The following is a 13,367-nucleotide window of genomic DNA, read 5'->3' on the forward strand; positions in this document are numbered from 1 at the left end:
AGGCTGGCGCTGGCCGGTTGCCTCCTGCACAGAAATCAACACCCCCTCCTTCCCTGCAGGTGGGACTTCTGCCTTGGTGAAAACTGCTGGCAGCTGGTTGGGGGCTGTCAAAGCAGAGACTAGCCCAGCAGGGCTTGAAGGAGGGGATGAAGGCAGGGCGGGCGGAAGAGAAGTTAACCGCCATCTGCCAGGAAGGGAGAGAAGCAGGGGGACCAGTGAAGGCCTGACACACATCAGCTATGACCCTGCACAGTGAGTGACTTAACTCTGAGAACATCAATGTTCTCATCTAGAACGTGGGGATATTCACCCAGCTCCTGGCACTGTGGTGAAGATCGCATGAGGAAATAGAGAAATGGAAGGCGCCTAATACAGTGCCTAGCATACAACGGGCAATCAAAGAATGGCCCCTAGCAAAACAGGAACGTGACAACCAGCACATGGTGTGGACTCAAGACAGGGAACAATATAACAGAGACTCTAGAGACCATCAAGGGGCAACCCTCAGTGGAGTCATAACTGTCACAGACCTTTATGATCCAGCAGTAAGAGCAGCAAAGTGCATCAAGATTAGAAACATGGACCCAGCAGATATGAAAATCATTGATGCTGTGGGTCCAACAGACAATATATCAACTCTATACAATGAAAACAAGAGACCACACCCATCTCAGGCACCCATGTAACACTTAGAAAAAGCAGCAAAGAAAATTTCGAATTCCCAAAGGTAGAAATAGCACTTATTTTATTCTCTAACAACAAAGCAATAAAATTAGAAGTGAAAAACGAAACAACAAAAAATCTCAACAGTCCAGAAATTTTAAAAAGCATTTAAAAACTTGCAGAACATCTAGAAAAAAATGATAATGAAAATTCCAAAAGTTACATAATATGCCGAGAAAAATCCATTACCTTAAACATTACAGAATGAAACAAAAAAGAACATAAATGAACGCAGCACGTAACACAGTTATGTTTCACAGAAAAGAGCAGGAAAATGAACACAAGCAAAGCAAGAGGAAGGAAACTAAGATAAATGTAGAAATGTGAAAATTAGAAATCAGAAAAGTGTAAAATTGATTTTAAAAAATTGAGAAAAAAAGCTGCTTCTCTTAAAATAGGTGAAACTGCTGGGTAGCCTAATCAAAGAAAACACACACACACACACACACACACACACACACACACACACACAATGAGAAATTAGAAGAGACAATTATAAAACTCACAACAATATCGAACTCAATGTGAATAACTTGGAAAAGTTGATGGTAATAAATTATTTTCTAGGAAAATGAAATTTACCAAAATCCATACACCTCTTCTCCCAAAGAGAAAACCAAGAGAATACTGGAAAGTTTTGTGAATAGAACTACTCCCAAAAATGCAGCAAGCCCCAATACGTCACAATGACATATTTTAAACTGTCCAGAAACGGATCAACCCAGTACCATTTAAAGCAGCTGTTCTCAGCTCGGTGCTTTGTGACCACCTAGAGGGGTGGGATAGGGAAGGTGGGAGGGAGACGCAAGAGGGAGGGGATATGGGGATGTATGTATACATATAGCTGATTCACTTTGTTATACAGCAGAAACTAACACAACGTTGTAAAGCAATTATACTCCAATTAAGATGTTAAAAAGAAAAAACTAAACTAAAATGAAGCAGCTGTTCTCAATCACGGTGCCAGGACAAACAGCAGCATTAGCATCGCCTGAGAACTTGCAGAAATGCAGATTCTCAGGCCCCACGTCAGACCTACTGCATCAGAAATTCTGGAGGGGGCCCAGAAACCTGTTTTACCAAATCTTCCAGATGACTTGACTCACACACTTTGAGAGCCCCTGTTTGACCGTGCCATGCCAAGGGCGGTCTGCTGCAGCCCCAGTATCACTGGGAGCCTGGGAAAATGCAGAATCCCAGGCTCAGCCCAGACATACTGAGTCAGACTCTGCATTTTGTCAAGACCCCCAGGAGACTCACGTGTGTGTTTGAGAAGCACTGTCTAGAGCTCTAGCCCAGTGCTGTGCAATGGAAATAGAACTGGACCACACATACAAAAATTTCTAGTAGCCACATTTTAAAAAGTAAAACAACTAAATTAATTTTAATAACATATTTTATGTAAGTAACCCAATATCCCAAATATTATTATTTTAACAGGTAACCAACATAAAAATATATTAATGAGATATTTTACATCCTTTTTTTTTTGTACGTACAAGTTCTTCAAAATCTGATGGGTATTTTAAACTTCACACATCTCGATTCAAACTAGCCATATCTCAAGTGCTTAGAAGTCCCATGTGGTCAGTTGATGTCATTTTGAACAGTGTAGAGAGAATGGAGAAAAAAGGAAAGCTTCCAAATTCTTCTTACAAAGCCACCACTTTTCTTACGCTAATAGGCTTTTTAATCGTGTGCTGTCACACAATAGACCAATTTTAATACTGCGGTTAAGAATGAGGACTGTGGCAGAAACTAACACACCATTGTAAAGCAATTCTACCCAAAAAAGATGTTAAAAAAAAAATCAAAGGGTTACATTTCAGGAGACAAAGCTTGAGCTGGAATAAAGGAATGAGATTCAAAAAGGAAAAAAAAAAAAAGGAATGAGGACTCTGCAGCCAGACTCCCTGGCCTCTAACTTTAGCTTCATCAGTTATTGAAATCCCTGGGCTGTTCACAGAGTAGGCATTCAATAAATGTTAACTATCATTATGTTATGATAACATTATGATGTTAGTATTATTGTTATTCATGATTACTGATGCAAAATCTTACAACATTAGCAAACAGAGTTCAACATCCCAAGTAGGTTTTCTCCTTGGAATGCAAGGATGATTCAATAATTATGATATCTATTAATAAATATACCATATTAAGGTCAAGGAAAAAAAAAAGAAACGACATAGGACCAATTCATTTTATGCCACAAAAGGAATTTGAAAAAAATTACAATACTTATTCCAGATAAACTCTTAGTAAAACAGAAACAGATACTTTCTTAGCATGATAATAGTATATTTAAAAACAAGAGCTCAATGATAGTTAATGGTGAGCTACTAAAATTATCCAAATTAAAGGCAGGAACAAGAATACGATGTCCACTACCATCACTGACAAATTAAACATTTTTCTGGGCTACTACCCTCTGCAATTAAGCAAGAAAACAAAATGAGAGAAAAGCAGGAAAAACTGTCATTTACAGACAATATGATCACATGCCTAAAAACCTTAGAAAATAAGCTGAAAAATCATTAGAAACAAGGAAATTCCTAAGTTGTCACATCATTAAGTTAATGTGAAAAATCCCTATTTACAAACAATAAGCATTTAAAGAAAAGATCTCATGTACAATAGCAACAAAATAAAAACTGTAACACTTGGGAAAAAATAAGATACTTTGCAGAACTTTCTGAATAGACCATTAAAGCTTTACCAGAGGAACAAAGAAAAAGAACTAAGTCAATTGAAAGATGAACTGTGCTCATGGAAACACTCAAAGTTTTAAGAATGTTAATCTCCGCTAATTTCAGTGCAATCCGAAATGAATCATGAATAGGATCTTTGCAAATCTGTTTGTGCTAAGTAGATAACTCGAAATTAAATGTGTAAATATTGGGTTGGATCATGAATGTGCATGCGTGTGTGTGTGTGTATGTGTGTGTGTGTTTCATTTCGTCTTTTTTCACCAGGGAAGGAACCACACAAAACCCTAATAATGGCTACCTATGGGGAGAGCGACTGGGGTGAAAGTGGAACTTTCAATTTTCTTTTTGTACCTTTTTATACCATTTGATTTTTTTTAATGTGTAAATATATTATTTTTAAAGTGTCAACAATAATTATCTGAACAATGAATAAAACACAAGTAAAACACTTTTCAAGATCTGTATTAAAAAACACTACTAAGCGTCCTGTTGGTGCTGGTGGGAGCCACTGAGAGGAAGGGTAGGCACAGATGGACACTGGGTGAATTAGTGAATCTGGTTCAAGGGTCTATTCCCCCTCCACTGCCCCAGCCCACCCAGCTCTTTCTAGGAACTTCTCTCTGGGCATGTTTCCTCATCTGGAACATGAAGGAGTTCGATTAGATAGATTTCTAAGGACCCGTTCAGCTCTAATATTCCAGGATTCTTTCTTCCGTTCATTCATTCAGCTGGTCTTCTGGAGCTTACAGTCTAGCTGGGAAGACAGACAGTCATCAAACGATCCCACAAGAAAATGTACGAGGCCACCATGGAGGGTGTTATGAAGAAGGGGGTGCCCTCAGTTATCCTAGGAGAGGGTCAATCAGCAAGTCTGAAGGCAGGGGGTGGGGGTGAGAGGAGAGTCTGGGGGAGCTGAACAGGATTAGCAGGCGATAACAGGGGCGAGTGGGGTATAGGGAAAGTCAGTCATTCCAGAGAGCAGGAGGTCAGCGCACACACAGCGGGACTGCCAAGCAGCCCTGAGGACTCAGCAGCACACAGCGTCAACAGGCGTTCGACTGATACTTCCCCAGTGAATCTAAACTGCGTCAATGCAGGTAATCTCATCCTGATATTCTTGCAGTGACAGAGAAGGGAAGCTTGGGTAATTTTTTTTAATTATATTTTTGCTTCTCTTTAGAATGCCCTTAGAAGAACCGACTTCCTAAGACTTGCATCACTAAGCAGACAGCCACACTGGCATATGGAATCTTTGATCAGCCAACCCTCAGTCAACTTCACGGAGCCACGTGGATAAAGAAAAGCCACCAGCTATTCCGCAAGCCAGGTAATGCACTCAGGGGCAGCTGACAGTCACCAAAGTACCAGAGAAACTCATGAGGTGCCTCTGACAGCCCAAGCGCCAGTGAAATGTAATATTTTAACCAGCACTGCAAAACAGGCTAAGATACTGGGAAGGACTCAAATGTAGAAGGGAAAAAAAAAAGGGAGGGAGGGCTCTTCTAAAGGTAAAATCATTTGGTTTCTCAAAAGTTCGTTAATTACAGTGCAAATACAGAGTAAATTACCAAAGACAGCATGGGGGAATAAATCAAAAACAAAAGGAACGCTCCAGTAAGCAAAAGCTGCCTTCCAGCTACGTGGAAAAACACTCTAGTGCACCGAGTAAATAAATAATAAAAGGATGTGGAAACAATACACCTTGAAAACTCCTGATCCTTCTCTGTTCTCCTGGCCAGTAGCAGTGCTGACAAGTTTATGCTGCCCCAGTTACATACCCAGCTAGCATTTATTTATCCAATAACACCTGCGTACTTTTAACTGAAGCTGACCTCTGTATTTTATTAGTGTATCCCATTATTCTACCCCAAGCTCCAGCATTAACCCCCAAACAAAAGTTATCTGACCCCTAGACTAGATAAATGCTAGAAATAAGAATTTCAGGGTGTTCAGACCACACCGCTTTTCTTCTCCCCCTGAGAGGAAGGCTCTTGGGAATATACACCCACAAGGAAAAAATAAAACAATGCACAGTGATTTTCATTCTTCCATACCGCACCCTGTTTAAAAAAAAACAAAAAGTCTTTAATTCATTCAGGTGTTATCTGTTTCACAATTACAGCCTTAATTTAGCTTACTCATGCATTTTCTTAAACACAAGTAACTTGTGCAACCTATAGGTACCGGACAAAACACAAATGCTTACTGAAAAAAACAAAGAAACAAACAAAAAAGGAAAGTGGAAGTGATAATAATCCAAGATCACAGAATTTTATTAGAGGTAGAGGGGGCTTTGGTGAATAAGAAAGAGGTTAAGGACTTGCACCAGGGAAGAAAATTGGTAGCAAAGAAAGGTATAGAAAAATGAAAATGCTGGCTAGCTGTCATTTCTGCAGCAGGCCTGAGAACAATTCACACTTTTTTTTTTTTTTTTTAACAATTCACTTCCCTGAAGCCAGCACTGCTGCACCTCACTGCATAGCCTCGTCCTGTGGTTTGTCAGGGCTGCCAAGGAAAGGCATCTCCAGCCCAGGACAGTGGGCTGGCCTCCACGGTATCTGTTAGACCCACCTCCCCATGGGGCAGAGCAGCCTAAGAAAGGAGCTGATATTTAGGGATCAAGCCACTTTTTCTTGGATGTTAGTTTCTCATAGAACACTTCCTGGGATTTGCTCATTCTTGATTCAACATGATTTCACTCCCCTTCATTCTTCCCTGAAAGCACAGAGATGATCGCTACTGTCCCATTTCACAGGTGAGAAAGGTGAAGGTTAGTTTTCTTTCTCGAGGACTGTGAGCTGCAAACTGCTTGGTGATTAGGATTGCCTCTATGTGGTTAGTCCAACATCCCACATTGAGCAAAATGTTACTAACAAAGGATTCTTTTTATTCTTAGGCGATGGGTGGCTGAACAGCAACTGGAACACAGAAAACTTAATTTCTAGCCCATGGCACCAAGCTGCAGATTAGGAACCTCAGAGTATGATCGCTAGAACTCCTAATTACACAATTTCCACAAAAATGCATCAGAAAAGGCAGCACCATGCACATCACCATTCCACTGAGAAGGTAAAAAGCACATGTCCACAGGCCCTGAAAATAGGAAACCCTCTACAGAGGCTCAGGCAGTCAAACCCTGGTCGCCCCTGGTCATGCAGATTGGTAGGTATATGCCTTGGCCCCTGAAGACTCTTTCCTCACCTATCTCACCTGTATTTTTCTTAAAACCAAGTGAAAACACTTGTTAAACAAGTTTCATCTTCACCAAGACAAGGAAGTATTAAAATCTACCTAAAAGGTAAATTATGGCAAATCCATATGGTATAACATTACAGTGGACTAGTTAACGGTTAGATCCAAAGAACAAGATATGAAGGGAAAAGCAAGTTACAAAATATGTGTAATATGGGGACTTCCCTGGTGGCACAGTGTTTGAGAATCCGCCTGCCAATGCAGGGGACGTGGGTTCTAGCCCTGGTCCGGGAAGATCCCACATGCCGCAGAGCAACTAACCCCGTGCGCCACAACTGCCGAGCCTGCGCTCTAGAGCCCGCGAGCCACAACTACTGAAGCCCGCGTGCCTAGAGCCCGTGCTCCAAAACAAGAGAAGTCACTGCAATGAGAAGCCCGCGCACCGCAAGGAAGAGTAGCACCCGCTCGTCGCAACTGGAGAAAGCCTGCACGCAGCAACAAAGATCCAACACAGCCAAATAAATAAATTAATTACATTTTAAAAAAAAGATTAAAAAAATTTTTTTAAATGTTTAAAATGCAATTACGGACTGACATGAAACTATCTCTAAGAAATGTGATTAAGGGGAAAAAGCAAGGTGCAGAATATATGCTATCATTTGTATAAAATTATTTTTAAGAATATGTTCATATTTATTTGTACATGTACAGGCTGTCTCTGGAAGGCTCTCCTAAAAATTATAATAACATTGCCTTAAAAGAGGGAAAATGAGGGGACAGGAAACTGAAAAATAGGTGGGAAGAAAAACAATTTTCACTGGATAGCTTTCCTTTGTACTCTGAATTTTTTACTACATGCATATGTTCCTACAAAAACAAAACCAAACAAAAAACTTAAAAAGCCTTGGGGGGAAAACTGCACCAACTGTTTTTCTAAGTGTTTCAGTACCTCATGCCATCTTATGCCGTAGCCCTCTTCATTTTGAAGGCAGCCCCCTAAGAAAAACTCTGCCTCAGCAAACAAAACTACGCAAGGGACCCCATGTGCAGCTATGGACCTGGCACCCTCACGGAGACCTGCCCTGGCTCTTCCTGTGACTCCAGGACCGGGTTTAGGCAAGTATGGCCTCACCCAAAGCAAGAGCACTGTGTCCTCTGACAACAATGTCAAATTCTCACTTGTATGTAGTAAATAAGAAATATTTTACCTTTCAGCAAAGATATCGAGTTTCCCCAACTCATCAGAGAGGCCAACAAGGGAATCCAAGGTCCCCACCTAGAAAGATCGGAGAGAAGTTAGATGCTCAGGCTTTGTAGCTGGCGGGGGTGGGGGGGGCATGGAGTTTCAACTATAGTGCAGGGAATTCTTCTATCTTGACTCAGTTGTCCTTGGTCAATGGTGAAACTGGAAACTGAGAAGAGTTCTCAAGGGAAATCGGTGGATTTTGGATGATGATTATTATTACTATTATTATTTTTTTGGCCAACAGGATAAACTGTCATTTCTGCCGTAGAAAGGAGTGACTATGTGTCGTGGTCTACCCTCAGCTTATTTTCGTCTAAGCATGGCAATCCGCTCTACAGGGGATTAATCCCCACAGCCAAGGAAGCAATGAAACAGAAAGCAAGTCAAGGAAGTCATCATTTCTGAAAGCCTTTCTTCTCCAAGGTAGTCCAGACAATCCCTATCTCTGGTCCTCTCTGCCGTTACTAACAATGATCTTGCTGTGGCAAGGGCAGCTTTTCCTCCTGCTCCCATTCATTCATGAAAGTCCTTTTCTTTACAGATTACTTATGACGAGCTGTTTCTTGTGGAAATTATTACTGTGTCCAAAATTGTATTTAAAGGTCTACTCACAGAATCAGAAGGAAGAAGTTTGTTATCACATTATCAACCACCCATCAGATGCTGAAAAGTAATCAGGGAACTATGAAGTCTGGATATTCCTAGTAAGTGTTGTTTCTTTTCAGACAACTTAATTTTAAGCAACATTTGGCAGAAGTCATGTCTTTTTTTAATCTTTGTACCCTCGGGTCTGGCACAGCGCTTCACACGTAGTAAGCAGTGAGTGGATGCTTAATTTACTAACCTTCACAGTATCTGACCCTGGACAAACAATGGCAGGTTTGAAAAATCAGCAAGATGTGGGTTCAGAACCCAGTGTTGCCACTTACCAGCTCCACAACCCCGGTCTCCTTTCTCAGCCCATCCTGATCTATAAAGTGGGAGTTGTGAGGATTCAGGAAGATGCGCTAAAAGAGCCTGGCCCCCAGCATACCGCTCCATAAACACTAGCAAATGTAGTAGCATCATTAACGACTATGCAAAAAAGCCAGAGGGGCGAACTGAGGTTTGAAAGAGGATTACACCTCAGTTTACTAGAAGAGCCACCTCTGGGCGTTTAGCACCATCCCTCCAGAATCCATGACATATTTGTAGGGCAGAGAGACTGCCTTAGGCTTCTTCCCCTTGGAGGAAGCATGGCAAAAAGTTCATTCTTTTTGAAGTAAGAAGATTGCACATATCTTGCTCCTCTTCCATGTTTGTTTCATTTTAAAATCTCTTTCTGGGACTTCCCTGGTGCTCCAGTGGCTAAGACTCCGCGTTCCCAATGCAGTGGGCCTGGGTTCGATCCCTGGTCAGAGAACTAGATCCCACATGCCACAGCTAGGAGTTTGCATGCCACAGCTATGAGTTCGCATGCTGCAACTAAAGATCCCGCGTGCTGCAACTAAGATCCGGCGCAGCCACATAAATATTTTAAAAATAAATAAATAAAATAAAATCTCTTTCTGCCATCTGCCCAGTTGTCACTAAATCTCCTTCCTTCTCTCTCCACCAGAACCAGAGGGATGCTGGATTGCCTGCCCTGCTCCCAGTTCAAGAACACAATCAAGGATGAACCTCTTGGACTTTCCTGGTGTCGCAGCGGTTAAGAACCTACCTGCCAATGCAGGGGACACGGGTTCGAGCCCTGGTCCGGGAAGATCCCACATGCCACGGAGCAACTAAGCCCATGTACCACAACTTCTGAGCCTGCGCTTTAGAGCCCGAGAGCCACAACTACTGAGCCTGCGTGCCACAACTACTGAAGCCTGTGCGCCTAGAGCCTGTGCTCCACAACAAGAGAAGCCACTGCAATGAGAAGCCCGAGCACTGCAATGAAGAGTAGCCCCCGCTCGCTGCAACTAGAGAAAGCCCACGAGCAGCCAAAAATTTTTTAAAAAAAGGATGAACCTCTCCAAGCCTGCACATTTAAAGTATATTGTTGGTCTTCTTAAATGTTGAAGATAAAACAGGAAGAATCTGAGAACTCAATGAGGACCCAAGTGTGTTTAAGACACTCTTTCCACTTTTTGAAGACACTGCTAGCCGCACCCTTGTCTCCCTCTCATTCTGTCCTGTGGCTCTAAGTCCACAAGCATCACAGTTAATTTGGGGCTATTCGTGAAGTCCCATCCAGACCAGTCCCCCCGTCCAGCTTCACAGGCAGGCTGATCCTCAGCACTGGTGCCGTTCGTTGCCCTGTTGTTTTCTCCTTGGCTTTCCAGAAGACACCCACCCCACCCCAGCCCATCACCTCCTTCCTCCTCCTGGGGTATTTTACCTTGAAATCAGGAATCGTGAATTTGGTGTTATAAGACAGGTTTGACTTGGAGGTTACTGTATTCATCCTCTCCAGCGCTTGTAAATTTTCCTTATCTCCAGGGGCAGAAATTAACCAAAACTCGGACATGTTTCCAGTCTTCTTTTATCCAGTTACTGACCAGAACCACAGCAACATACACAGACAGAAACAGGAGAGAAGTGTCAAATATCTCTACCTGTTCACCATGCCCTTCCCTCAGAATTAATCCTCTCCACTCTTCCCATTTCTCGTTCCTTCGCCCTTTGACCTTCCAGTTCAGATTCTACAGTTCCAAGGACAGCCATCTGCCCAAAGCTTATCTCCACTTGGAAAGCCCTCAGGTCTTCGTAAAGACTCCCAAGGACCCTCCTCCCCAGGGTGGTTCTGACTGGTTTTGAGGAGAGAAGGAGGAGGGGAGTGTGACTGCTGTCCCTCCTACTTCAGCGAAAAACCCATTCCTGGCATCATAAAATGGGGGCCAGTAAGCTGGACTTGGGCACCTTCTGGACTGTTTCTCTCCCTTCCAGGCTGCATCTCCAGGGATGTAGGATTGGGGGGTTAGAGGGATGGTGAGGCAGGAACCAGACAAGGAGGCACTTCCACAATGGGCAGGTCGGGCAAAGCCAGATCTTAACTGACCAACCTTGAGATTGGAGCTAGCTTTACAACGACTTCAGAAGAACCCCTTTCTTTATAAAATAAGGAGGGGAGAGGGAAGGTAAGGGGGCTATTAGAGTCGTTTTTCCACAAGACTAGGTGTCTATTCTGCAGAGGTGGGTAACGCGCTGGGTCCGGCTGGGACTTTCTGTCCAGCTTCTAAAGTCGATTAGCCATGCTTATTCAAACGTGTACACACCCACACCTCTCTCCCCTCGGCCTGTTTCTCCCTTCCATCGCTTCCCAAAACGTCTCCGGGTGGCTACGAAAAAACCAGGATAATAGCCAGAGACCCAGCGTGCAAGCTCTCCTTGTTGACCCCCGTCTCACGCCACTCCAAGGCAATCTTAGTCCCTCCTAACCCTGCGCACGCCGAACGCAGTTCCTTTTGCACTCGACCGCTGACGGCCTGGGGACAAACTGGCCCTGCGCAGAACCTGGGGAGATGCCACCTGCCCGGCCCCCGGGAGGGCGCAGCAGAGACGCCGGTTCCCCGGTTCCCACGGAGAAGGCTCGGCCCTGGACGGCGCCCCTGGGCCGAGGCGAAGCGGGGACCAAAGCGACGCGGGCGGCTCGAGCTGGGCCCCCGGTTGCGACGCGCGACCTCTCCCCACGCCGCCTCGGGCCCCCGACCCGCCGCGCGTCCTTACCGGGAGCCCGCGGGCCTCGCGGGCTGGGGGCGGGCTGGCGCGGGCCCGGAGCGCACGGCCGGCTCCCGGGAGGCAGCGGCTTCTGCGCGACGCCCCGCCCCGAGCTTTTATCCGAGCCGGAGGCGGCCGCCCCGCTGGACATTTGCATACCGGGCCGCCCGCCTCCAGCCGCCGCCGGGCAGGGGGCGCCCGCCGGGCCCCTTCGGCCGCTGTGCCACGCGAGAGGCAGGCGGATCCAGCCCTTCGCGACTTGGCCAAGATCCCCGAGCCCCGACCGGCTGGGCTGGGTCCCGGCGGGATTCTGGGGAGCATCGGACGGGGCCCCCAACCCCACGACGGAGCAGAGCGGACGACCGAGAGAAGCGGGGGAGGCGAAGCACTCGGCACCCGGACACCGCCGCCTCGAGTCTCTCCACCTCCACCCCATCCCCAGCCAGTGACAGGGAACAGGGTCTCAAGGGGAATCACCGAGAGACAGAACTGACCTGTGGAAAGTGACGCAACAGGTTCACATATGTTTTGGAACACACACCTGGGCAGAGGAATTATCTTCCTGTTGACGTGGGCGTGAGCTTGTCCTTGGTTGCCAAGGAAACTCTCCACTGCAGGATACGCCCACCTCACCTTACCCTCTTCCTAATCACCTTGACTTACTATCTGGCACCACGGTGTGAGTTTATGATCCGTGCTGTTTGGAAGAGAGGGAAACCCCAGAAATTAACATGTGAGTGTTAAAAAAAAAAAAGATACCTCTAAGAATTCATTTTCTCTGGAGTCAAGGAGGAAACTTTAGTGCATCCTTCTCCGTGGATGGTATTTTCAGTGATTTCTGGGAAAGATTAAAATCTCAGAATTATTCTTTAGGGGGCAGGGGGTGTTGAAGAAGTTTTGGTTGCTACCCTGAGAATGGGGTCCCCCTTACTGTATGAAACTAGCCAGATGGGCAACCTATTATCAGGAATGCTTTTAGATCTTTGGAAAGAGGTGTAAGGTGCCCTGTGCTGGGATGGGAGGCCCCAGATGCAGGACAGAAAGGTGACTTTTAAGGTCACAGCAGGATCGCTCTGCAATCCTACTGTGGATTTGGGATTGGCAGATTGGAACTCCCTGCACCTGCGCTCTGCCTCATCACGATTGGGACACTCAAGTGCATTAGTCAGTCCTTGCAATATCTTCCTGAGGGAGGGCACCTGAAACTGAGGGATGAGGAAATCCAGTGTGTGCAGGAAGGCTAAGTGGCAATTCCAGGGAAGTAGCGGCCCGGTCAGACATTGACGTGGGGTCTCCAATTTTGGACTTCATCTGGAAATGCCATTCTTTCCAGCCAGGGAAAACAGGATCCTAGAGCTGGGAGCAGACCTCTTTTATGAACAAGAGTGGCGATGCCCACAGATGTTGCTTGAATTGTCAGGTGTCACGCAACTGATAAATGGCAGAGCTATGAGTGGAACTCAGGCCTCTGATCCAAATCCTGTGTCCTTCCCACTGCTCCCAGCAAGCCTGCAGGCCTGGGTCCTAACTCTAAGAACCTGTGCTTTCCATTTCAGTCCACGTTTTTCTAGCCTTCCTTGTTCAGAAACCTGGCTTCCCAGAGACTGGGCAACACGTTTAGAAGCGTCCCCAACTTTGCTTATGAAACCTCTTCTTTCTATAAATATGGTTTCCTCTTACAAGCATTTTTCATGAAATAAGACTCCGACACAAAATAACTCCTGGACATCTGATTAAGAAAAGAATAAGAACTGTAGTGTTCCTTGTCTTACTTAAAAATCTACAGTCTTTCTGGTCTTTCACCTCTTAAGTTT

At 45.0% G+C, this 13,367-nt stretch overlaps 1 protein-coding gene across 3 annotated transcripts in view; it reads right to left on the reverse strand.

Moving 5' to 3' along the window:
- ATP6V1C2 (ATPase H+ transporting V1 subunit C2) overlaps window positions 1-12,113 on the reverse strand; it is a 52,601-nt gene extending 40,488 nt beyond the window's left edge. For 2 of the 3 annotated variants that reach the window (XM_082425864.1, XM_082425862.1), the window contains exons 1-3: window positions 11,563-11,651; window positions 10,235-10,389; window positions 7,835-7,902 (exon numbers count right to left, since the gene is read on the reverse strand). In XM_082425864.1, the coding sequence (XP_082281990.1) occupies window positions 7,835-7,902; window positions 10,235-10,363 (197 nt within the window). In that variant the 5' untranslated portion in view covers window positions 10,364-10,389; window positions 11,563-11,651. Of the gene's footprint in view, window positions 1-7,834; window positions 7,903-10,234; window positions 10,390-11,562; window positions 11,652-12,047 lie in introns of those variants that run through there. The other variant, XM_082425863.1, reaches the window with a different exon arrangement.
- Between the last annotated feature and the right edge of the window lie 1,254 nt (window positions 12,114-13,367).

The sequence above is a fragment of the Balaenoptera physalus genome (assembly GCF_965194825.1).
Source record: "Balaenoptera physalus genome assembly, chromosome: 15".
Taxonomy (NCBI): Eukaryota; Metazoa; Chordata; class Mammalia; order Artiodactyla; family Balaenopteridae; genus Balaenoptera; species Balaenoptera physalus.